Source organism: Phragmites australis, chromosome 2 (genome assembly GCF_958298935.1).
Source record: "Phragmites australis chromosome 2, lpPhrAust1.1, whole genome shotgun sequence".
Lineage (NCBI taxonomy): Eukaryota > Viridiplantae > Streptophyta > Magnoliopsida > Poales > Poaceae > Phragmites > Phragmites australis.
This window is the reverse complement of record NC_084922.1, coordinates 43,867,695-43,893,058: the sequence shown is the minus strand read 5'-3', so window position 1 is coordinate 43,893,058 and position 25,364 is coordinate 43,867,695. Positions and strand designations below refer to the sequence as shown.

The 25,364-nt window shown below is 42.2% G+C and overlaps 3 protein-coding genes and 1 pseudogene across 3 annotated transcripts; 2 read left to right on the top strand and 2 right to left on the bottom strand.

The window, feature by feature from the left end:
- The first annotated feature begins 2,092 nt into the window (after positions 1–2,092).
- Positions 2,093–5,518, top strand: LOC133909100 (uncharacterized; annotated as a pseudogene).
- A 4,183-nt stretch (positions 5,519–9,701) lies between these two features.
- On the bottom strand, positions 9,702–13,190 carry LOC133909099 (uncharacterized). The gene is made up of 2 exons (XM_062351385.1): positions 12,844–13,190; positions 9,702–12,587 (listed from the first exon to the last, which is right to left on the bottom strand). The coding sequence occupies exon 2, from the start codon at positions 12,470–12,472 to the stop codon at positions 10,235–10,237; it is 2,238 nt and encodes a 745-aa protein (XP_062207369.1). The 5' UTR covers positions 12,473–12,587; positions 12,844–13,190; the 3' UTR covers positions 9,702–10,234.
- A 4,992-nt stretch (positions 13,191–18,182) lies between these two features.
- On the bottom strand, positions 18,183–24,170 carry LOC133909098 (ruvB-like protein 1). Its single transcript, XM_062351384.1, has 12 exons — positions 24,004–24,170; positions 23,690–23,878; positions 21,685–21,816; positions 21,368–21,517; positions 20,909–21,064; positions 19,914–20,048; positions 19,739–19,804; positions 19,434–19,540; positions 19,205–19,304; positions 19,031–19,122; positions 18,667–18,736; positions 18,183–18,579 (listed from the first exon to the last, which is right to left on the bottom strand). Exons 1-12 carry the CDS (start codon positions 24,082–24,084, stop codon positions 18,490–18,492), a joined length of 1,368 nt encoding a protein of 455 aa, XP_062207368.1. The 5' UTR covers positions 24,085–24,170; the 3' UTR covers positions 18,183–18,489.
- Positions 24,171–24,634: 464 nt separating this feature from the next.
- LOC133907775 (dirigent protein 16-like) lies at positions 24,635–25,252 on the top strand. The gene has a single exon (XM_062349871.1). The coding sequence runs from the start codon at positions 24,635–24,637 to the stop codon at positions 25,250–25,252; it is 618 nt and encodes a 205-aa protein (XP_062205855.1).
- Positions 25,253–25,364: the final 112 nt, after the last annotated feature.

Below are 25,364 nucleotides of genomic sequence, written 5' to 3'. Positions count from 1 at the left end.
ATCTATATGCAAGACTCTGCCAAGTGCTTTATTCCTCTAGCCCACCATAACCAAAAGGAACAAAGTGATGCAGCCACTTCCGAAGAGCTATAACCAAAAGCAACCAAAAGTCGGCACGCAAATGAGGTCGCAAATACACGGTACCTAGCATTCCGTGAAGCTTCGCTTCGAAACCTGTGCCGAGTTGCTAGCTGCAGCTTGGCAATTGCAAATATGATGCCAGCAACTGGAAGTTAATAAATTGCCGCAGCCATGGGCTCCAGCTGTAGGCAACATATCCAACTTGGCAATGGACGGCCTTATAGTATGGAGTCCAAACCAATTTGAGCAACGACGCATCATACAAATCAATGCTGATTTATTATGTAGACGTACGTCTGACAGCGACAACCAAAGGTATTAAGAAGGGCCGCCCCTTGCCCCAGGCCATAGGACAACTGAGGTTACAATCTTCTTGAACAGTCTACATGACAGGTGTTAACTGGAGAGGTCACAGCTCGTACAATAGTTGTGTGTGTGTAATTGCATGAAAAATAATTTATAATCAGAAAGCCCATAAATTGTGAAAGTTAGTTAACATATAATGACAAAAAATGGCAAGAAATTCTTGTCAACTAACTACTGGATGCACAACATACGAAATGATCTGCGAATTAGCTAGGCAGTTGAGAGTAAACAAGCAAAATTCAAGAAACAGCGCCAGCGGTGTACCTTTATTTAAACTGTTGTTTTCCGTCATCATCACGCGATTGCAGGTATTGGCGACCTAATCAATCCATGCTTTCACAGCTGAGTCAGTTAACACGAGAACTTCTATCCACTCTTTTGTCCAAAACTGTCATCCCAAGTTGACAGCTCGTCTGTCCACATTAGTATCTTGAACACAATTGAGGCGAACAACATGAAACAGTTGGCAACGTTCAAGTCTGAGCTTCGGTGGCAGCTCCTCAGCTGAAACCCACAGATGTCAGTAACCTCCCTTCTGCTTTCTTGTTGCTCTTCCTGATTTACAATTTGATTAAGCTTCTGTAACATTTCGTATTAGTTTTTGGCACCCAACTCCGACCCAAAAAAGATAACAAAGGAAAGCCATTTATGATTCTTCTTTGTTACCTTTTTAATTAGTTTTAACAATTGGTTCCTTGTTGCCATTTTGTTGTAGTTCAGTGTATATAAGGTGGTCTTTTTACCATGCAAGATTGAAGGTACTAGACCTACAGATCAAAGGTTCTAAAAAGTTTGCCGTCAATCACCCCTCACGCAAGTCCTAGGTCCCCAGGTTTCAGTCAGACTGGCGAGGGATTTTTCACTTGAAAGTAAATATAACGACTACTTCAGTTCCGACCATCTCGAAAGCATAGGAACACCCAGTCACATGGACTGGTCGGAGCAAGTTTACATTTGTGAGCAGAAACCACCAAAGCGGCTGCCAACATATTCGCTGTTCAGTGACACTAGCAGCCAAGGATCATGCAAGCGGTTCCCTCCAAGCTCCAATGAAGTTGAACCGAGAGAAGATAAAGTTTATTTGCAACTTTGGCGGTATATTCTTACCAAGGCCAAGTGACGGAGAGCTCCGGTATGTCGGTGGTGAGAGGCATCTGGTTCAGATTAACCGGGACATGTCATGGTATGAGCTGACCTGAAAGACAACAAAGTTAATAAGGCGGGATCACACGATCAAGTACCATCTCCCTGGGGGGCAACTGAACATGCTCATCTCTATCACCTCTGATGAAGATCTTAGCCATATGATCGATGAGTGCATTGTGCTAGAAGGAAACAAAGAAAGGCTGACCATGTACCTCTTCTCTGGTAATGATGATGAGCACCATGTGCACTTCCTCGTAGCACGCTCATCCGATGCAGAAAAGGAAGCACAGTTCATTGCTCTTGTCAATGGACTCACCAGACCAAGCGAGGCATTAAGAGTGCAAAACCTTTGTAGCACTTCAACCAATGAGCTCAATCAGATGATGTTCGGTATTAAAAAAGGACTGCTGGCAGACAAGGCAGAGAAAGCGTCACTGTACATCAAAGGTAAACCTTCACAAAGTATCATTGTAGAACCGCTAAAACCATCAAGTGGACAGCTGGAGAAGACACTTCCAACTCCAAGTTTCCGAACACGGATGGCCAAAAAGGATTACAAGGGGCAAAACAGCGAAAGGCAACTCTGGTAGAAAAACGACTGAGTGTTCACTTTGGTTCATCTGTGCCATCTGAATCCATGTATAAAGCTAAGAGGGAGCCAGGTAGCGTCCAGGCTGTCTCAAGGCATCAGCCAGAACTGCAGCGAACTGCTACGATCATGATCGAAAAGGACCACCAAGCGACAGGAGGTCAGGAAAAAGGATCAACAAGAAAAGAGCTGCTGTTACCACTAGGCAACAGCAATGTGAATATATCATCATCGAATTCAAACAACAATAGCCTAATACCACATACAAGTCGTTGCGTGTATGAAATGCCTGCATCTTTATCAAGGTATGTATCATTCAGAAGTAGACCCGCTAAGGAAGAACAAGAACTTCCAATTGCAAAATAAGATGGAGATGCCCGAACTTAGTCATGAGTCTGGTACTCCTTTGCAATGCCATGATGATATGTACATCAGTGCAAGCCTCCATACCATGGAGAAGTCAGTAGCAACCAACAGCACGAAGCAGCAGCAGCCTGAAGTTCCTATTACGTACAGTAACACTTCAAAGAAAGATCATTCCTCTAAGCCTACCAGCAATAGTGGTGAAGCAGCAGTTTCTTGTTCTCTTACATCTTCAGACAAGACAACTGATCTTAAGCCAAATATTCTAGTGCGTGCTTCAAGCGAGAGACAACAAGAGCGACCAAGCAGTTCAAGACCAGATGAACAATCATCAAAAGTGATACGATCTTGGTCAGTTGGTGCTGATAGCAATCGTCCCCAGATCAGAAGTCCATCACAAGAAGCTAAAGATAACACCGCACCATTGATCTCAGAGCTTGAAGTACATCTGCACATCTCATTTCATATGCTGATATTTTTTTTAAAAAAAAAAAAACTTCACTGCACAACTTCTGAATAATCTTTTTCTGGTAGGAACATGAAACCAACAGTGAACAAGCTCTTCCGAAAAATACAGTGTTGGGCAGAGGTCTTATAAATAACGTCCAGGTTTGTAGTCAACTTGTGTAAGCTGTAAGCCTGTAACATAGGCGCATGAAGCTTAAACTGCACTGACAGAAAAATATCTGAAAGAATCGAAAGAAACAAGAAAAAACAGATAATTGATATGTAGTACAAGATTTGAATGAGTGTGTCCAAAAGAAAGGATTTATCGACACATATCCAGAGAGATTTCCCACTTTTTCCTCATTACATAGGAAATATACAGTACTTGATCCTACAATTAATGACATGCACATGGCAGATAATAAGCAACGAGGACCTGGAAGATCTCCGTGAGATGGGCTCCGGTGCATTTGGAACAGTTTTCCATGGAAGATGGAAGGGAACAGATGTTGCCATTAAACAGATAAAGAACAGTTGCTTTATGTTCCCAGCACCTCAGGCAGATAAACTGGTAAGCCTATGTGAATTCACCAGCATTGTTTGAAGTCACAGTCAACTGGTGTCCCTAATCCATGGTCAATAGGAAACCTTGGTGTGACCATTTTTAATAATTGGTCAGTTTAGGAGGTAGATACTATGGCTTTGCACTCCAAGTAATGAGACACTCTCAAGATACTTTGTGTGTATAATGTTAACATTAAAATGTAGCCATGTACCGATATTTCAGATATTACCTGAACACAACAATAAATAAGATTATAGATCGCCGGTTCCACCAAGCTCTCCTCTAAACAAGCTGAATCACCTATTATTTGACCCAAACCAGACAATTCCAAGCAAGCATGGTTCAGAAACCTCTGTCTGACATTTGACTGAACTTTGCCACTAGCTTAACCAAAGCTGCAATAAGTACATTGCTCAACTGGTGATTTGAACCTAAAAACTCCACGAGGTCCTTCAGTTGTGACAGCAAGGGTAGTAATATTTTTAGGTTGGTTAATCCCTTGATGCATACACGTTGTAAACAATCATAATCAACTAATACGGTGATGAGAGTAATTCAATCAAACACCATTCACATGTAATGTAAGAGTACAATCAACCGTGCAAGATTTTCTAGATATGAGCTTCAAATTGAGTGCTTAACAAAAACACCTAAGCCACTACAATGACTCAGCGAGCAGCTAAATACAATCGAGAGGTATGACTATAGAGCTAGTGTCAGATTTTAAGTTAGCACAAATTCATGAATTATGTTTTCATATGCATTGCAACTTTTCACAAAGATGATAATCAGGTTTATCAAGGGCTTTTGGAAATAAAAGAACATATGTAAATAATATAGTTAGCTGTATAAACATTTAAGGTCTACAGATAAAATTACAGCAGAATATAGTGCAAAGGGTGATTAGGGTGCAACTAGGTGAAAAGTCAACTTACATCCTTTGCTCCTCTCAATCGTGTTCTTACCCAATCAAAGGCAACAGCCAACAGCAGCAGCCATGGCTGCGATCATGCCATCATCCCAACAGCATCTCTACTTGATGATGGTGTTCTCCCGATCCTCACTCCTTGGCCATCTTTTTGTGTTAATTTCACTATTCCGCCAAAGTGAGATATCCAAATTGCAAGGGCTTGAGATCTACTGACATCCTTATTCTGCAAGTTCATCTTGGATTCTTGGTTATTGAGGACGGTAACTGTGATAACTAGATCGCCCTGCCTAGCGGGCTCTGATCTTTACTTTGGTTATTTTCTTTGCTTGATCCTAATACACAACTATTGCAAACTATATATATAGCCGGTCAACTAAAGAGCCCCAATCCTAATGCAACTAACTATTAAACCGAATCCAACTCTATCTCCTAGTTGATTCTATCTCTAGACAAATCAAATCCTAAATTACCAAACTTATCGCCTAATTGAAAAGGTAACATATCTCCTAACTTGATCTCATGCTCTATTGCGCCTATATTCCATAACATTTCCTTCCTCGCCATGAAACAGCTCGTTCTCAAGATGCGGTGGTGACCATGGCTGCAACCCATGGAAGCTCCAAGCTGATGAAAATCTAATGTTCTTGGAAGGTTCCTTGTAGTTCTTGAACACGCCCACATTGTGAAGGATGGAGGTGATACCATCCTTGTTTCTCAGCATAGGCATCGTTGTAGCAGCTAAGGACAACCGGATTGAGAGTGAGACATTTGTCACCGGCAATGCAATTGATAGCAAAGCAAAAGTAGCATGTGGTTGTTTGATGACCAGTGACGCCATAGATGGAAGTAGTGTTTCCTCCTGCTTTACCTCTACCTCCATGCATGTGACGGCAGGAATTAGTAGCATTGTGGCAGGCTCTGGATGTGTAGCCACGAGAGCAAATGGTAGTGCTTCACCCAGAACTGGTAGCGGCGAAGTGACTTGTGCTGATGTGACCGTTGGGGCAGGTGGTGGCAACATGTCCACTGCATTGGTGCTGAAATTTTTCGCCCATTTAAGTTGACAAGCCTCGATTGCTTCAACTTTCGTCAAAACTTTCTTCATCATCTTGCCGAGAAGCTCTATGGTGTAGGCTTCGTCACCCATGATGAGGGGTGCTAGCCGGCTATGTGAGCAACGACAACGCAAAGTGGTGGTGGTGGAGCGATGGTTGCGAATGGTGTGGAGTAGAGCAGCGGCTGCTGCAGGGAAAAACGGAACAGTGGCGATGTGGGGAGCAGTGATGATGGCGGCGTGGTGTAGCAGGAGGGCAGCGGCGGTGTGGTGCAGTAGTAAGGCGGCAGCGGCGTTGTGCAGCAGTAGGGTGGCGGTGGCGTGAAGGGCGTGCTAGGGCTGGTGGAGCAGCGATTGCATGGAGGTGGCATGGGATCATGACTCGTGACACCAAATATTGTGGAATGTTAACTACGATAACTAGATCGCCCCGCCTAGTGGGCCGTGATCTTTACTTTGATTGTTTTCTTGATCCTAATGCACAACTATTACGAACTATATATAGCCGGCCAACTAAATAGTCCCAATCCTAATCCAACTAACTATTAAACCGAATCCAACTCTATTTCCTAGCTGATTCTATCTCTAAACAAATCAAATTCTAAATTATCAAACTTATCTCCTAATTGAAAAGGTAACATATCTCCTAACTTGATCTCATGCTCTATTGCGCCTATATTCCATAGCATGGTTCTGCCAAGTTAAAATTCGGAAGCTCAAATAGCTGCATTATCTCCAAACAAAAGAAGATCTGTCCAGCAGCTAATAAAGGATTCTGGAATTCATCCCCGAAAGACAGGCTCATGAAGAAGATGATGGGGCCAAACAGAGGAAAACCAGGTTAACCACAATCTAGATGAGATAACTGAAGAGAACAAAATCTGGATCATTCTTCTTTCATAGGAGGCCTCCAGTTCACTTTCCACCATGCAGCAAAATAACCACCCTTTCACTGGACACCAGGTCATAGTTGCACTAGATACAATTAGAAATTGGGAAAACGTAGTTGCATTTCTGGTGATCAAACCAATATAAATACAATTATCCTGAGACGTCTAATAGTAGTCCTTAGTGGGACTCTACATAATATAACAGTATATGCACAAATACCCAAAAAGGCTACTACTTCAAGCCAAAGAAATCAAAGGAAGAAAGTAAATGAAAGAACCCTGTGCATGCATAAAGACGAGGTTATCTTGGTACCTTGATTATCCCTGGGGCCACTTATATATAGTTTCTGAGCAAACATTTGGCAGTGAAGGCTAGAAACCGATTTCACTCGACCCAGCCATGCTTGGTCCCTTAGTGTATACAGAGGCACATCAGGAATGACTCATGCTTTGATGCTAAGTCTCCACAACGGCGCATCGGGATTGAACCATGCTTGATTTGCTCGGTCTCCATAGCAGCACGTAAGGATTGAGCCACACTTGACTGCTCACTCCACAAGTGTGCATCAAGCTCACAGAATAACTGGTTTTTCTTTCAGTTGCTACCCAGCCTCGTTCTGCTGGGAGCCACATTCCACACCACCCTTAGGAGGACAAGAAAAGCAATATATATACATAATAAGCAGTGCAATCTTATGCAAATAAGCATCAACACCAATTTCCTCATGATGAACCACTTATTAGCAATCCTGGCACAGACCACCTATACAAATACTGGTCTTTTTTCGTCTAGATGAAATTGGAAATGCAGTTCCGATTCTTATATTTTTTTAGTGCTCAGAAACTGAGTATAACAATGTTGCATAACTTACATTGTTATTTCCAAATCCCATTCTGATTTTTAACATTAAATTTGACTGGCATATAATGTTTCCTGTCAATAATAGCTGGCAATAAAGCTGCGATATATCAAGGGGCCTACAGACCTCAGTGTGTGTCAAAACTGGTTCAAGGCCATCAGTAGAAACCAGTTTGATTCTAAAAACCAGAGCAATTTAGTGTGCTCTCAGATAACAAGTACACAGCTATGCAAGAAACTTCTTCAGCCTTATATGGACATGATGAGAGATCAACTTTATTGTTGAGCACAAGGTAACAAATACTGCCAGATTTTTATGTTTAATGCAAATATCAAATTAGGGTGCCTTGAATATAACCATCAAAAGAAAATTGAAAACAAATAGCTGCTAAGAGTTCGTATGCCCAGACACAAGTGCCCTCAGAATTCAGTTCACATTGAGATCAAGCAAATCTTCCCAAAAGAAGAGCTTCCCTAACAAGGACAAATAATAGACGTATTTTGGTGACAGATATTAGTACTAATAATGAAGTCTACAACTTGCCAATTGTAAACAGAAATCATATGGTGGTAGACTACAAACAGTCCCCCATAATGGTGACAGCTGGCTGAAACTGAGCAATTAAATGGACAAAATAGCAAGACCTTTCATTCCCACACAGCTAAAGAGAACTAAACGATAGTTCTAACAGGGAAGAGATATAGACAGAGGAAGGTTCTTTCTTGCTTAAGGAATTAAAGATACAATTCCCATCATTATATTCTTGGATAGATTAACCTCTACCAAACGTATCCAACAAAACAAAATTGTGATCCATCATGACTAAAATTCCTAATCCAATTCTCCTGCTGATCACCTGTCTGGCTGTCTCTTGTGTGCTGGTTCGCTTGGGCCCACACCGGTGATATCGCTGGCCTACAAAGACATCCAAAATAGCCTCCTAAAGCAAACAAGCCACGCAGGCTACTCATGGAATGGGTTATTCTAGTTATGTTGAGTTGGCAACATTTACTTATTGGCGTTGCCCATAATTGTAACCATGCATCCTAGTCCTAGATGTTAGATATATCAAGGAAATAAGAATTTTGTGGTAAACCCCTGTAAGAATATATATATACTGTATGTATATTCTGCAAGCATGTTTACTATAGTTCATGTCTACACACACCCCACAAGTTGTAACTCACAATGTTTCGGGTCGTAACTGAGGGATGTGCGCAGTGCGAATAATAAGTTATAACTCACAGTATTAGCTTCTCGTGTTGCAATTATGCATTTATAGACGTAGAGTTGTAACTGGTCTACCTAACAAGTTGTAACTCACAGTGTTTCGAGTTGTAACTGGGGGATGTGCGTAGTGCGAATAACAAGTTGTAACTCACAATGTTAGCTTCTCGTGTTGCAATTATGCATTTCTGGACCTGAAGTTGTAACTGATCTACCTAACAAATTGTAACTCATAGTGTTTCGAGTTGTAACTGGGGGATGTACGCAGTGCGAATAACAAGTTGTAACTCACAGTGTTAGCTTCTCGTGTTGCAATTATGCATTTCTGAACGTGAAGTTATAACCGGTCTACCTAACAAATTGTAACTCACAGTGTTTCGGGTTGTAACTGGAGGATGTACGTAGTGCGAATAGCAACTGCACATAGACACAGAATAGCCTCACTGTATGTATATATATATATATATATATATATATATATATATATATATATATATATATATATATATATATATATATATATATATATATATATATATATATATATATATATATAGGACACCTATTCTATACTCCTAGGAGTATGTACTCCCATATGCAATATACCACCTAAACAAACACTTTATACTCTTTTATCATTTTTAGTATACTCTAATACTAATTCTAAGATACTCCAATATGAGTTGTATGAAAAAAAATTCAATGTTAGCCTTTTATTTTTGCTATATACTCTTTTTTATACATAAAAGAAGTATATACGCAAATTAAGATAAAAATCATGGAATTTCATAAAAAAATTCGTGGGATTTGTATTGTAGTATCTTATAATTACTAATGAAGTATATTTAAAGTGATAAAGAAGTATAACACACGTGTAAAAGTGGTATATGAGAGGTGGGAGTACATACACCCAGGAGTACATACTAGTTTTCCTATATATATATATATATATATATATATATATATATATATATATATATATATAATTGCAAAAGTTTGAACAAGCGCATACCACCCTTATTATGCTTATGAACATTTGTTATGGGAAAACAAGATCTCAACATAATAGCTTGTACAATACAGCAATGAATCAGCTTGGAAATGAAAATAGTTCTATCATCAACTAAATCAATTCAGACATAAATAATTCTTAATATCAATAAAGCCATGCAAAGATACCCGAAATGAATGTCACTTCTTCTAGAGTTTTATTTCCTCGTATGAAAGAAACGCAGGTCCAACTGTAACATATGACACTGATGGAATGAAGTCGTGCTAGTTGTTTTATCACATACAATCTATGAACGCTTACGAAATAGTAGAACCAACAAATGGACATGAGACACTATTTTGATTAGCATTTCCATTCCTCAGAAAAACATTAGCTCCACCTTAAGAAAAAAATGTCAACACTGACCTTAGGTAGTCTGAAGGTTTACTGAGAAACAGCCACATGAGTTTCACATTATACTCCATCCACATCTAAAGTTACTAAGTATAGTTATCACAACAAAATTCATGCCAAAGCACCCCAATTACACCAGAGGCAGCTGACTCCTGAATGACTGGCCCCATACGAACCCTTGTATGCAAAGGTAATGGTCAAAAGCTGTAGAAGTGAAGACTATAAAAACTAGCAAATGCCAACAACTATTTGCTTGATTGCTTCAAAATGGCAGGTCAACCAAGCCATCTAAGGATATCAGCTGTCTTAATCAGCATTCAGAAGTTCCATTTGCCTCCTTTGCTGTTTCTGTGATATCCTGAAGAAGTTCTTTAGAAATAGCAGCTGGGTCTAGCTCATAACTATCTTTGGGGACATTTGGAGCCTCTTCCCCTGACATCCTGTAAAAAGGAACTTGATGTGAAAAACGAAACATCTCTTCTTTCAGAATCTTCTTGGTGGTGTTTGGGTCCTGATGGCGCTGAAATACTGTTCGAAACTCGGCAACCTTAACCAAGGGAATAACAGAAATGCCATGATCTTCATCATAATCATCCAATACTTCAACAACAGCGTATGCACGGAGCACATTATCTGGAGTATCTTCATCCCAGTCAGGGGACCAATTCCGATAAACAGCCCAGATGTCGCCTTTCTGTGGGTAAATTTTGATGACCCCACGTTGACCTTTCTCCCATTTAATCTGGTGAGAGAACATGTTGAGTATATCACAGGTCTCATACCTACAAATCCTGAAATCACCACATGTCTTTGTGAAGCCAGAAGAAACCCAATTTAAAGGCCCAAATTCACTATTCGTCCTTGTTGTGAGGAAGCTTATTCTGAGCTTGAATGGCTTCAAGGAAATAACTTTCTGAATAAATGCATAATAACGAGGCATGCCATCTTCGTCATCATATGTAGCCCAAATTTGGTCACTCTGAAAAGATTCCTCAGTACGATCCTTGTCGAAATCATGGAAATCAGGATCAGGAACATTATAAGACAAGGGATCGTCATCTTCATTTTCAGCACCTGTGCTATCACCAGAACCATTCTCTTCTGGGTCAACATGAGCATCTTTATTTGTCGTAGGATCATCTGATGCAAGAGTTTCATCATCACAACCATTTTCCTTAACCACATGTTTCTTGCTTGCTTTTCCACAAGTAGCAACTTGAGATGTTTTACTTTTCATCTCCTTTAGCTTGTTCTTTAACTCACTCTTTGCTTTTTCCAGCAAAATACTCCTAATGTCCAATGGAAGGAAGTTCTTGGACAAATTAATGCGAGTAGGAGGCCTGGGTTTCCAATTGGGTCCACCATTAAAGCCTTGAAATTCATAGGCTCCACCTGGCACTCTAAAACAATTTGCTCCTGGACCTGATACGACCGATGAAGAACCAACTCCAGCATCTTTAACCATAGACCTCATCTTCTTACTAGATGCAACATCGCCTGTCCCAATATTAACATTCTCTGACATGTTTGCGTTCCTTTTTAGAGGATTATACTTCCTACGAAGAGCCTCTTCCCTTCTAGATGCTGCTTGTGCCTCCTCCCTCTCTCTCCTAACTTTCTCGTACGTCTGATGAACCACATTAGCAGCTTGAGCAGCAGCAGCAGATGGTGCAGTAGCACTAGCTGCACCAGCAGCCCTTGAGAATGGGCCCCATTGGAAATTTCTATTCGAGCTTGTATTTTGATTTGCACCATTGATGTTGGAATCCTGTACCACATTCTCAGTTGGTGGCATTGGTACCTCTTTTGCTAGGAACGGCTCACGGCAGCTAGGGCAGCGAAGATGGTGGTTCAGATACACCTTGAGGTACTCATAATTCATCTTGCATTTGCTGCATGAGGTCCAAAATGTAGGAGGCTTCGCCAGAGATGGAGTCGGAGATGGAGCAGGAGGAGGGGCGGATGTGGGCGGAGGTTGAGGTGGGCGCGGGCGTGGGCGTGGGTGCACTGCACGTGTTGCTGGTCGTGCCGTTTGCTTGTTTACTGTTGCCTTGGAAGCAGCAGGATTAGTTGCAAAATTGTAGAAGCCATTGGCTGCACCAGGAGCAGCACTTGCTTGACATGATTGAGGTGTCCTCTGTTGGAGTACCCTTATATTCCTCTTTTGGTCATATACTGCTCTCTTGGTTTTATCAGATAGCACCACATACGCCTCTTGGACCATCTGAAAAGCACCCTCGGCACCCACTGACTTGTTCTTGTCGGGGTGGAGCTGAAGAACCAACTTCCTGTACTGTTTCTTCAGAGTTTCATCATCTACTGTTGTGGCAACAGAAAGGATCGAGTACCAGTCCTTCTCCCCAGCAACCTTCACCTCCGAAGCAAGATAGATATCTAAGGTGGTGATCATCTGAACAATGCCTTCAAGCCCAGGAAAGAGAGTCTGAGCCTTGATGGCGAGCTTCTTGGCACCCGGTAGGTCCCTCGCTGCGAACTTCTTCTCTGCAATCTCCTTTGCCCTTTGGGCCTCATCCTTGTTGCATTCCATTTCGTCACGCCTCAGAAAGTACAAACAGCCACACCTTGGCAACTGATTCACAGAATTCCGGTCGTCGGAATCAACACCGAAGTATGGTGAGCATACAAGAGGCAGCTTCCAACCCCTGCCCAAAAGGAAACAAACGTTACCTAAAATTAGAAAGTTTACAACCGATTGCAGACAGAGAAACTCGGTTTGAACACAGCCATCAATCACGGGCGAGCTTAGAAATTGGGCATGGGTGTTAATTTCTGTTGAACACCCCCACCCCCCCTTAGGAAAAGTCGGATTTGATTGCTCACAGCACACAGCAGGTAGAGATCTCCCAGAACAAACAAGTCTTAGAAAAATACATCCAAGCAAGCTAGGGTTCCCCTTACCAACGAAAGAAAAGTTCGGATGGATCACCGCTCCATGTCGCGTCGGCGGGAGGAGTGCGACTGGCTGTCTGCCGTTCTTCGGGGGAAGGAGGTTGGCGGCTGCCGTTCTGCGGTGGCAGGAGGGAGTGGCCCCGGCGGCGTGTTCGGCGGCGGCGACGGAGTGGGCGTGGCGAACAAAGTGGGGGAAGCCGAGGGGATCCGTATCCTCTGCCTCTGTGATTCCCTTTGCTCGCATCCCATCCAGGCCCTCTATCACTCGATCAACGCTTCGTATGATACAATGATTATTCATTTACTCACCGGTGATCCGGTGTTCCGATTCCGTCTGCAGCCAGGTTTGTGTCCAAGTGAACAACCAAACCGGAATCTTATTCACTTTTTTTATACAAACCCACACGCTATGGTAGACACGCACGCGCACCCGCGTTCACTAGAACTCAAAGCGGGCGGGTGGGGCGACGTCGGATCCGGATCCTGACGTTGACTTTACGGTGATTTTTTTTTAAGGGGCTGGAAGCCCATTAAAACATATTAAAGGAAGCACCATGCTTACATCCCCGTTTTTCACGTAGCACCCTGGGGAAACAAGGAATTACAACAAAGCCCAACAGATAAGGTTCCCCAGTTACAACATATTCAGAGAAGACTCTAGACATCATCAAATTCATGCTTGAGCTACACTGGGTCTTCACGACAACTCCGGTGACCTTCGCCGTTAGGAAACACAGAAGCCGAAGCCGAGTCCCAACCATCCAGTCGACGAGAAGCCACAAATGTTGGATCTGCCGCAAGAGCCATCGCCTTAGCAAACCGAGGCGAATTTGGAACCGAAGAACGCGTATCGGCGTCTTCTCGTCAGCGAAGATGGGGGAAGAAAACTCCACCGTCGTCAGCGCCGCCAGCGACGAGAAAAACAAACCCACTAAAAGGGATAAGCAAGGCTTCCCTCCTTTCGCAAAAAGAGGAAGCAAACTAACCTCCAAGTTATCAACCCAGTGACGAAGAAGACGCCGGCGTGGCCGTCGACTCCTGCACCAAGTCCGCCTTGGAGGGCCAAAACCTTCCGGTGAACAACACACCGTCATCATCGGGGACCTATCCCTATAACCTAGCAAACTAAACTAGCAGAACTAGCTAAAACAACCTAGTAAACTACGATCCCGCCACCGACGGCCGGGCCACCCTCCACATCCAACGCCGGCGAGGCCGTCGGAGGCGAGGGGGCCGGCAAATCGGCGGAGGGAAGCAAATCGCCTTGGAGTCGCCGCTCTTTCCTGTAGCAGAGGCGAAACAAGTTTATCCTCGCGTGCTGACTTTACGGTGATTTTATGTGAGCTCGATCTCACATATCAATAACGTCACGATGTTAGGGATTCTCGTTCAGTAACGCCATCCACACCCACTAACCGAGCGTCGGTTCGCGAATTTTATTCATTTCGACAGCAATCTAAATCATACGAGAACAACGCAACATCCGATGACTCATCACTCACGTGGATACCAACATTGAAAGTTAACTTCATTGTATATAAATAGGAGATTATGTTCTAGAAAAAGAAAATATATATAATGCATAGCTAGCATGTGAACTGTTAAAAAAAAGATTATTAGAAATGTTCACGTATTAAGCGCTCTTGAGACATAATATATCAAATATACGATACAAGGAAAGATATATCTTAATGTAATAAAAATTAAGTAATACTCAGTCATATATGTGTACATAAGTAGCTATAGCGTACTCACGTTATTGTATGACTCTGTGTATTTGACTAGTTAGTATCGAAGACATTGCTAAAGCTAGAGTTCTGACCGCTGAGAGATGCTCTGTCCCTAAGGCATATAAATAGAAAGGGAGATCAGCCGCGACGGTAAGCTATCAGGGTTTGATATAAAGGTGATGCGGAGGCGAGAAGGAGTGTAAGCAATCTACAAGGAGGGAGAATGCGAGATGGTGGGAGGAGGAAAGAAGCAAGCGATGGATCGACAAACAACGTCTTAGTCGCCTCGCTAGTTATTTATTGTTTTGTTTCCTTACGCCAGCCTATTTCGGTAGATTTCGTCTTAGTTGCCTCCTTAATTTTTTTAACATTCCGTTTCCTTTTGCTCCGGACTTTGCACGAGTCTTTTGGCCGCATTTTTTGGCAAAATCTTTTGATTTTATTTTCAGCTACGCTCGCTCAGCTATCATGCCTCTTGGAATAAGATGTGTTCTTATAAAAAAAACGATTTGTTTCCTTCTGTCAGCCTATTTTATGTTTTTAAAAGTTTTCATGCCAAAACAGGGATATAGAATACCGGTTCTAACATTGCTTCTTGAGCCGGTAAGTAGAACAGATTGGATCGCTCGTATTCCCAAACCCCTTCACCGCTGCTCAGCTCGCTGCGGCGCTCAACGAAAGATCGGCCCGGTCCTGCCCGCTCACCGTGTCACCGTTGGAGATCCGCGCTCCCTGGGAGCACCGGGCCACTATGGGAGCCTGGGCCATCGATCTTCTTCCTCCCCTAATAGTAGTGGCGTAATTACTCATACCAAACACCTCACATGCAGTCGTTTTCTATAAAAACGGGGGTTAATTCCTTCTCTCTGAAAAGAACACCTCACATGCAGCACGTAGCCCTGATTGAGAACTTGGTGGTCTCTTGTTGTCATGCTAGTATGTGTGAAGGAACGTCTGAAATGTCGTGCTAGAGCAACGGTTTACATGTTATGGTAACAACACAATGGAGGACCTTGCCGCCATGGCTTCAGCTTCACAGCTTGGAGGGGATGGAAACACAAAGGGGTTGGCACGACAACAGATAGGGAGCCATGTCAATACTTGGATAAACCTCCCTGGAATGGTGGGGTATCTGAACAACCGCCTCGCCAGAGGAGCAGAAGAGACAGGTAAATGTAGTCATCCTGAATGCGCGGTGGAACGCAGAGAAAGAAAGAAATAGATGAGTTTTCCCAAAATAGAGTATAGATCAACAACTGGTTGCTATGCCAGCAAAAGAGGACATCTATGTGTCGGTTTTGGCATTCCATGGGCGAGCGAGGCTCAACAGGAGGAAGCAAGTTATTTTGTTTTGCGTTTATGCGGTTTCTTTTAAGCTTTAATGGTTGCTTTATTTTTTTGCTTTGTTTCTTATCAAATGATAGCAATCCTGCCACTTTTGTAAAAAAAAACAAAAAACTTATGTGCGTAGTTGTCATGGCGTCAGACATCACGATCATAATATCGATATATCAGTGTGATGGAGAACTACGTCTCACCATAGGGACGCTACGGCTTCATGCATTGTGGCAGGTACAACAGAGAGAGAGGGAGATGGGTACCTGTATAATCCATGCCGGCAAATGACCAACGAGATCTATACCTGATGGCGACAATGGATGCGCGACAAGTTGAAGCTGAGCCGTGCCGCTGCAGGTCCCCCTCCACGACGTCGAAATCACCACGCGCCCCCTCTGCCTCCGCCCTTTCTAGTAACGTTATCCTTCACTCCTTCCCTCTTGTTGCCCTCGCCTCCTCTAGAGCTACCTTTTTTACCAACTCCCTTATTTGTTCTGTACTTGTGATCCTCAATGCCTATGCCGTCGAGAGGGAGCAAAGCGGCACGGGGAGGGCGAAGGGAGTAGGCCGATGCGGAGTGAAGGTTAGGGTTATTAGAAGGCTGGCTGACTCGATTTACATAGACTAAATTAGTGGGATAGGATGGCTAACAACCTATTTTATTTGTATATTCAACTTTTTTTCTTTCTCCTTTTCTTTTCTTTTTATATATACTTTGAGAGATAATACGTGTTAGAAAAAAAAATCAGAATGTGTGGATTCACCATGCTGATATGTATAGACACTGTAAAGTCGTGAAGGTAATAAATCACCGTATCTCACCACGCCCCACCGTAACAACTATGATAGATGAGTTTTCCCAAAATAGAGTATAGATCAACAACTGGTTGCTATGCCAGCAAAAGAGGACATCTATGTGTCGGTTTTGGCATTCCATGGGCGAGCGAGGCTCAACAGGAGGAAGCAAGTTATTTTGTTTTGCGTTTATGCGGTTTCTTTTAAGCTTTAATGGTTGCTTTATTTTTTTGCTTTGTTTCTTATCAAATGATAGCAATCCTGCCACTTTTGTAAAAAAAAACAAAAAACTTATGTGCGTAGTTGTCATGGCGTCAGACATCACGATCATAATATCGATATATCAGTGTGATGGAGAACTACGTCTCACCATAGGGACGCTACGGCTTCATGCATTGTGGCAGGTACAACAGAGAGAGAGGGAGATGGGTACCTGTATAATCCATGCCGGCAAATGACCAACGAGATCTATACCTGATGGCGACAATGGATGCGCGACAAGTTGAAGCTGAGCCGTGCCGCTGCAGGTCCCCCTCCACGACGTCGAAATCACCACGCGCCCCCTCTGCCTCCGCCCTTTCTAGTAACGTTATCCTTCACTCCTTCCCTCTTGTTGCCCTCGCCTCCTCTAGAGCTACCTTTTTTACCAACTCCCTTATTTGTTCTGTACTTGTGATCCTCAATGCCTATGCCGTCGAGAGGGAGCAAAGCGGCACGGGGAGGGCGAAGGGAGTAGGCCGATGCGGAGTGAAGGTTAGGGTTATTAGAAGGCTGGCTGACTCGATTTACATAGACTAAATTAGTGGGATAGGATGGCTAACAACCTATTTTATTTGTATATTCAACTTTTTTTCTTTCTCCTTTTCTTTTCTTTTTATATATACTTTGAGAGATAATACGTGTTAGAAAAAAAAAATCAGAATGTGTGGATTCACCATGCTGATATGTATAGACACTGTAAAGTCGTGAAGGTAATAAATCACCGTATCTCACCACGCCCCACCGTAACAACTATGCCTGTGTGAAGACTTTGGACGTCGTTTTCCCTAATGCAGCCAATATCAACTCATCAGTTCAGCGAGCATATCCTAAATCTATGGCTCCTTCTATTTAACTCCAACGTTTTCAACAGGTCTCCAATCAAAATTTTAAGAAGTTTTGACTATCAATATTTCTCAAAAATATATATTAGAAACATAAACAACAAATGGCCTGATTTATCTTCAAAAGGTAGATTTTATAATATCACATTTCTATTGCATTTTATAAATATTTCAAATAGAAGCTGCACTTCTAAGACTAACATTGACACATTGTCCAGCCGTGAAGTATTTGTGATAGGAAAGAGTATCTATGTTATTGTTACCCGGAAATATGTTATGAGCTTGGGTCACTTGACATTGTGAAGCATAGTGGCTACTCATAGATCTGGAGAATCTGGTGGCTACTCAATGGAATGCCTGCCTATAGAGCCGTATGCCCGTGTCCATGTCCGAAAGATTCTGTAATGACCCAGGAGGGTAAATTGTTCGTCCAAGGGCACACTGAATTTGGACATTAATAAGCAAGGGTAAGAATACACGATAATTCTTGCACAACCTAATCAGCGGGCAGTAAAAAATAATACGCCGGGATCGAGGTTCTCTGGAGACTAATAGAAGCCCAAAGCGGCCACTACAGAAATCATCTCCCCAAATGTGCCCTCGAAGAATGCTCTGGACCTGTGAACCATACCGAGAATGACTCGAGCCGATAACTTGGTTTTCTTGGAGACTTGTACAGCAGTAGCAATCTAGGTGATGTATCTTTCTTGTTGCTCCTGGAGCAGTCGAGCTGAGGATTTAGCGTCCAAATAGAGTCCACTGACTTCCTCAAGATCAGCCTGATAGAGGTCATAGGTTCAGGGATGCAAGCTTTGCAAGAACAAGCTAAGAAGAGACAGTATCCTGACGAAATTCAGTACATATACCTTGCAGATCTTTTCTCTCCCATTAGTCTTTGCAACCACACTAGCGGGTGATAGCAGCTGAATAGCATGTCTGCAAACAGATTGTAAGATCTATTACCATCACCTTTTACTAGCTACTTAAGAAACGAAAAGGAAAATAGCTTGGTGATCATGAACACTACAGTAAGACAATTCTTATTGAGCAATGGAAAGCATACACATAATAGACCAGATAAGTGAGAAAAACTGGCCAAATTTCTGAAGACTCAAGTAATTCTTTGAGCTCATATTTAAAACCAACTACTAGTCCACTCTTTGATTGTGCATTTGGAGCATTCAAAACATGAAGCGTGGATAATACCAAAGAACAATACAAGAATCATACCTCAAAGATGTCTGTTGTCCCATCTCTCCTAGAAAAGCAAGACTTTCTTCATCAATGTCAATCTCTTCCACTTGTGCTCGGATAGCTAGTATCTGCAAAGCTCAATGAACAAACATCAAATGCAAATTCTAGGCAGAGAAATATAATAGATATTCAACTAAAAATAAGAAGAACCTGGATCATCTTGGTAGGACCATATGTTTCTGTCCGTATAATCACCAACCTATCTAGAAGATCAACTGGTATACCATGTGGACTTGTCATATCAGTTCCTCTGGATACAAACATTACAATATTAATTAAAAGTCTAAGGTCCGAAGTAACAGACAAGCGCAGGAGTAAGGTGTATGCTGGTAGTGCAGTTATATGCAGAGTACTTAAACTGGCAAAGCACATTGCTTACCTTACATTACATATTCCCCTGTTCGTAGCGAGTATCACAATCGGTGATAATGGGCTCTCTAGTGCACGGTTAAGATAAGAAAAGCACTCTATGTCCAACATGTGGACCTGAAAATAATTTTATTTTATTGGTTAATTTCGAATAACCATAAGGTATGATCAAGTTAAAAAAATGTGGCACTGCTCCACAAGGAGGGGAAAAATCTTCAGTGGTTAACAAAATCAAAGCTCTGCTCTTCCTCTTTTAAGTTTTTCAACATGTGAGACAAGCGGATTTTCAATCATGAGGAGAAAATGAAGTGATACCTCATCAATAAACAAAACACCAGGTACAAGCTCCGCAACTCCTTCTTCAATATACCTGTTAACCACCTGTCACCATACAATTAAAAAAAATCAGGTGCACATTCCAATATGATTATCTAGATTTGATACATTTTTAGAAAATAGTTAAATGCTGTCAGGCAAGAAAATTGAGAACTTTATTAATTTCTTGGCGTAGCTTCTCGGTGATTTCAGTCTTCCGTGGCTTCATCATCTGCCCCATAAGGGATAAAATATCTTGGCCTCCTTGTGGCTGAGCATTTGCTGCATCAAGGTCATGAAGTGTGACATCCTGCATCAAATGATGAGAAGGTTATTTCCTCCTCAGAACAAGAGCATAAGAATACAAGAATCCTGCATGTGAGATGCAAATAGGAACTCCATTCTTATGGTCTATGACATTAAGGAAGATGTCATCCTCTGTGAGATAATAAACATCCTGGCAATCTTCCAGTTAAATTCAATTGTTTTTTAATCAGCAGCAGCAACAGCAACAATTATAGAACTAACTTAGTCAACAAAAGGAGATTCTTGTTGAAAAAACTTGGGTTTGATGGTCATGAACTCGTATAGTTATAATTTTCTGTTGTTGGCCTTTATTTATGTCTATATAATACAACATCAAGGAAGTAACAAATAACAATCTTTATAAGTGGTTTATAATACTTCCATATTTGTTGGTCTGGCAATCTGGCGTGCCCATCTCATATGGTGGCCAAAACTCAAAACCAATCTCCCTCCCAACTGGCTGATTTATTGACCAGTAATGCAGTTTCACACAAATAAGTATGAATAAGGAGGACATGAATTTTCAGGAAAAAGTTGAGATCTCTTTATAGCTAAAAATTGCCTGTACCATAGCCATCCCAAAAATAACGTTAGTAGATTCTTCATAGGAACTTATCTATGTAATACTATATTCTTATAACTTTTGATCAACATAATGTGATAGAAACTAGTGGTCAAAGTTTGCATCTTGAAGAGCGCAAACCATACCAATGCCTGAAATATTTTGTTTTAACGTAGGAAGCAATTTTGTTTCAATTATATGACCATCAATTTAAGATATTAATTTATGAAGAGTAGAATGTGAAAAGTCTGCTGCCCTGAAGTAAATAAAAATGTAAGTTTAAAATAGCATCAGACTGGCACCTGTACTATTTCCTTTTTCTTATGGACTTCCCCTTTCGGAATTGGAACATACTCTTCAGCTTCAAGATCATATTCTGTAGCAAAAGCATCACACCTACCGACTCTTTTCACTGCACCACTATTTGATTCAATGTATATAACATCACCCACTGCCACCTGCATCCCATACACAGATGATGAGTAACCAAAAACAACAAATGCAGATAACAAAATAGACACAAGTAGCCCAGAAAGTAAACATGGGCCATGGTATCTCAATGCCAGGACATCTGACAGTGAGTTAGCATAAAGCATCCCCAATGAGTATATAATCAATAAGATTTCATACCAGGTTAAAAATGTGCATAAGACATTATTCTAATCAAGAAACAATGACACCCACCCACTGTTATTGAAGAGTAAAAATGTAATTTAAAAGTCTAGCACCAGATGGAGAGAGCTAGGGAAGCAGGCAGTTACCTTTTCCTTGATTAAAGCATCATAAATTGAAGGATCTAACTTCAGTAGCTTAGTCCCTTTTACAGTCTTTAGGCCTATGATTACATGGCTAATGCTTTTCGCGTATCCACCTGTCGTACTCTCTGACTCTTCTGGGGAAAGCTCAGTAACCTAATAAGAGAGAAACAATGGTCAATATATGCCAGCAATAAGAAGTGGGAATATTAGTTGTCAAACTGATAATAAAAAACCACCATTAAAATAAAGGAAAGCACTAATTGAAGTATAGCCTAGTATATTCATTCAAACTTGAACATGGACATACATGCATTGCTTACCTCTCCTTCGTAAACCTCTTTATTTTCCTTTATACGCAAACCTATAGCTCTACGAAAATTTTCCATCAGCACCTCAGTTTTCTTGACTTCTGAGGAGTAAACTTCTGATCCTACCATAGGACAGAAAGGGACCTGCGAGATAGAATAGCAAGACAAGGGAGGGAATCATTAGTTATATCTGCATAACATTTGTTGTTGAATGGAATGGTGAATAACATTCGTCCTCCAACACTCGATTTCCTGAGATCAAGTTCACCTAGCCTTTTTCACCACTAGCGAGCCATGGAGGGGATTTTTGGTGGGTTGTTGTAAACTTTACTTTAGAGCAACAGTTCAGTTAGTAGAATATGAAATCTAACAGCGTGACTACAATGAAATGACAAGTATGTATGCTAAATACCTGAAGCTCCCAGTGAACTAACTAGACAAATCTATTACATATATTAAAGGGCCAAGAACTAGAGCAATTTCTAGGGGGTTAAGTACCGTAGCTACTATTCATGTGGGTCCCACGTGTGTACGTACGTATGTATGGGTATGTATATGTATCCGTACACACACATATATATACGCATACGTATGCGTACCTATATATATATATATATATATATATATATATATATATATATATAATTTCCCCCGAAATTCCAGAAAAATAGCGAAAGGAATAATAGTTATATTGATAAATCAGCTGAAATAATATAGGAAAATAACTAAAACTCAAAAAAATATGAAACGAATTTAATTAGGTTCCTATTACTATCGTCACCAAGAATGGGAGCAATTCCAAGGGCCAAGCTATTGTAGCTAATGTTCATGTGGATCCCACGTATGTGCGCATATATATATGGATATGTTTATATATGTATATGTACGTAAACATGCACATATGTGTACCTATATATACATATACAAATATATCCATATATATATGTACACATATTTTTTTCCAAAAGTCCAGAAAAATAGCGAAAGGAATAATAGTTATATTGATAAATCGGCTGAAATAATATAGGAAAATAACTAAAACTCAAAAAAATATGAAACGAATTTAGTTAGGTTCATATTACTATCGTCACCAAGAATGGGAGCAATTCCAAGGGCCAAGCTATTGTAGCTAATGTTCATGTGGATCCCACGTATGTGCGCGTATATATATGGATATGTATATATATGTATATGTACGTAAACATGCACATATGTGTACCTATATATACATATACAAATATATCCGTATATATATGTACACATATTTTTTTCCAAAATTCCAAAAAAATAGCGGAAGGAATAATAGTTATATTGATAAATCGGTTGAAATAATCTAAAATGCTCAGGAAAATATCTGAAACTCAAAAAAATATGAAACAAATTTAGTTAGGTTCGTATTACTATCGTCTACATGTTAAAATTATGTGCATGCATGAAAGTGCCACTGTTTTCCCCATATTAAATGAATGTGTTAAATATTGATAAATTCATAAATAAATATTGAGATGTCCAAAAATGGTGAATCCAATTTTTTTTAGTCTTATTTTGTCATGCTCTGTGCAACAAAAAACAGGTGTGGCATAGGTGCACCAATCCGCCTAGTTTATTTGTGGAGCCCGATGAGCCCTTGCACATCCAGAGCTTCTTGTTCACCAAACAAGCCAATTTACAAACAGAAAACTTATCAAAGAAGGCCTACAATTAGTGGGAACTGTCCTCCACTAACCCCTTCAGTCAGGCTTAAGATGGTGCATTCAAACTGAGCAGCTAAAGACTGGAAATACATTCATCAATACAGAAAATTAGTAAGTCAATTTGGACCTCTTTCTCACAAATGCGCAAAATCCCCACAATTCAAACTTCACTACAATGCTAGGCCAGGGTACGAGACATTAGCGCCCTAAACAAAAAGCAAAAAAATGGACCACGCAGCAAAACCCTAGCATCACCACCAGAATAAGAACAAAAAAGAGGAGTATTATTTTGTACAGGAAAAAGAGCAATTGGATGCACCGACCTTGCTGCCGAGCTCCTGGGAGATACCGAGCGCGAGCGCCGTCTTGCCAGTGGCGGGTGGGCCCGCGAGGAGCAGCGCCCGGCCGGCCATCTTCTTCTGGCGGATCATGTCGACCACCAGCCCGGCCGCCTCCCGCGCGGCCGCCTGCCCTACGAACCCCGACGCCATCCCTATCGCCGCCCCATTGGCCTGCTCGAGAAAAAGAAAACCCAAACCAAGCAGAGAGGATCTACGTGAAAACCCCGAGGCTAAAACCCTAGAAAAACCTCCCCCTCGCGGGGGAACGGGGAAGCGGGAGAGATGAGGGCTGCTACGTCGAGGCCGAGGCCCTTGATGTGGGTGTGGGTGGCGATGCGCTGCTTCTTCGACGTCGACTGCACCTCCTCGATCCTCATGGCCGCCGCCTTCTGCGCGCGTTGTCTCTCTCTCGGCTCTCTCCCGCCGCAACAAATTTGGGAATGGAGGGGAGCGGGGAGAAGTGAAGCCAAGTTGGGGCACGCTGGGCCCAAAATGCACGGTCGCCGACTCCAGAACTTTCGTTACGTTTCTGCCCAGAATACGTAACACCTTCCGAAAGGCGTATCCAGTTGTTTACGTAATCGAGACTTCAGTCGTTCAGTGTACACGTGCGACTCAGACGCAGGTACACATCACAGATCATATGTTTTAACAGTTTTGTACCCCTACAGCGGCAGGCCTAGCACTAATTTATTACGTTGTTGACTGATGTTATGGGGGGTCGAGGAGTTGCTGCAGAATCAAATGGAGCAGTTTACTAGTTTGGCCTATAAACCAACTCCATTAGGACATACGTGTTCAATCATTTGGCCTCTTGATCACCTAAACCTTATTTTTGTACTACTTAATCAACAAGCACACCTCACCAGTCACACTTCCAAAGCGCTGTAACCATCAACCACAAAACATTCTCACAGTTGAGCCAAGATGCAAGCAAGATCTTGCACCCGCATCGTCAGCCAAGCCTGCATCGCTCTCGCCGTTCTACTGGGCACCATGGCTGCCGGCGCCCGTCCGGCAAGCCACAGTGCCCCGTCCGCCCCCCACAGCTCCGACCAGACGATCACACTGTACACTACCGGAGCCGCACCGCCGAGAGCCACAGCTGCTTTCTCGCAACACCCCGTCTTCACCAGCCAGGGCCCGATAGCCCATTCTAACAGCTGGTTGCGCGCCTTGACGCGGCCAGGCGCGCTCCGGCCAGGCACGGTGACCGTCGTCGACGAGCAGCTCCGCGGCAAGAAGGAGTTCGGGCTGCCTTTGGAAGGGAGGCTGCAGGGCATCCTCGTCACTAGCTTGGCAGATAACAGCAGCCACATGGTGGCGGTGAAGGCCTCGTTTGCCGGCGATGGCACGGGTGACAGCCTCAGGTTCTTCGGGGTCCGTCGTGACGACGAGGAGGAGTCTCATATCGCGCTGGTTGGAGGGACGGGGCGGTACGACGGCGCCACAGGTTTCGCCGTTCTCAGAGCAGCTGATGCACCTGAAACGGGTGGAAATGTCAGCTTGAGCAGGGCTCTGAGTTTCAGAGTGCATCTAAAGTAGAAGGTTACAGAATTTGCAGAAACGCTTACCATGCTGTAAGACGGGAACTTAGCTTCGACTTATTTGATAATCAACTTTTGATGAGAAATGTATCCGGAACTGCTCAGATAAA

Excerpts from the sequence above, each read along its gene's own strand:
- LOC133909099 (XM_062351385.1), bottom strand. The coding sequence starts at position 12,472 with ATGGAATGCAACAAGGATGAGGCCCAAAGGGCAAAGGAGATTGCAGAG.
- LOC133909098 (XM_062351384.1), bottom strand. The coding sequence starts at position 24,084 with ATGAGGATCGAGGAGGTGCAGTCGACGTCGAAGAAGCAGCGCATCGCC. Across the intron at positions 21,817-23,689 it reads CCCAGGAGCTCGGCAGCAAG|GTCCCTTTCTGTCCTATGGT; the intron begins GTCGGTGCATCC and ends TCTATCTCGCAG. Across the intron at positions 18,580-18,666 it reads GGAGAGAAAAGATCTGCAAG|GCTGATCTTGAGGAAGTCAG; the intron begins GTATATGTACTG and ends GACCTCTATCAG.
- LOC133907775 (XM_062349871.1), top strand. The coding sequence starts at position 24,635 with ATGCAAGCAAGATCTTGCACCCGCATCGTCAGCCAAGCCTGCATCGCT.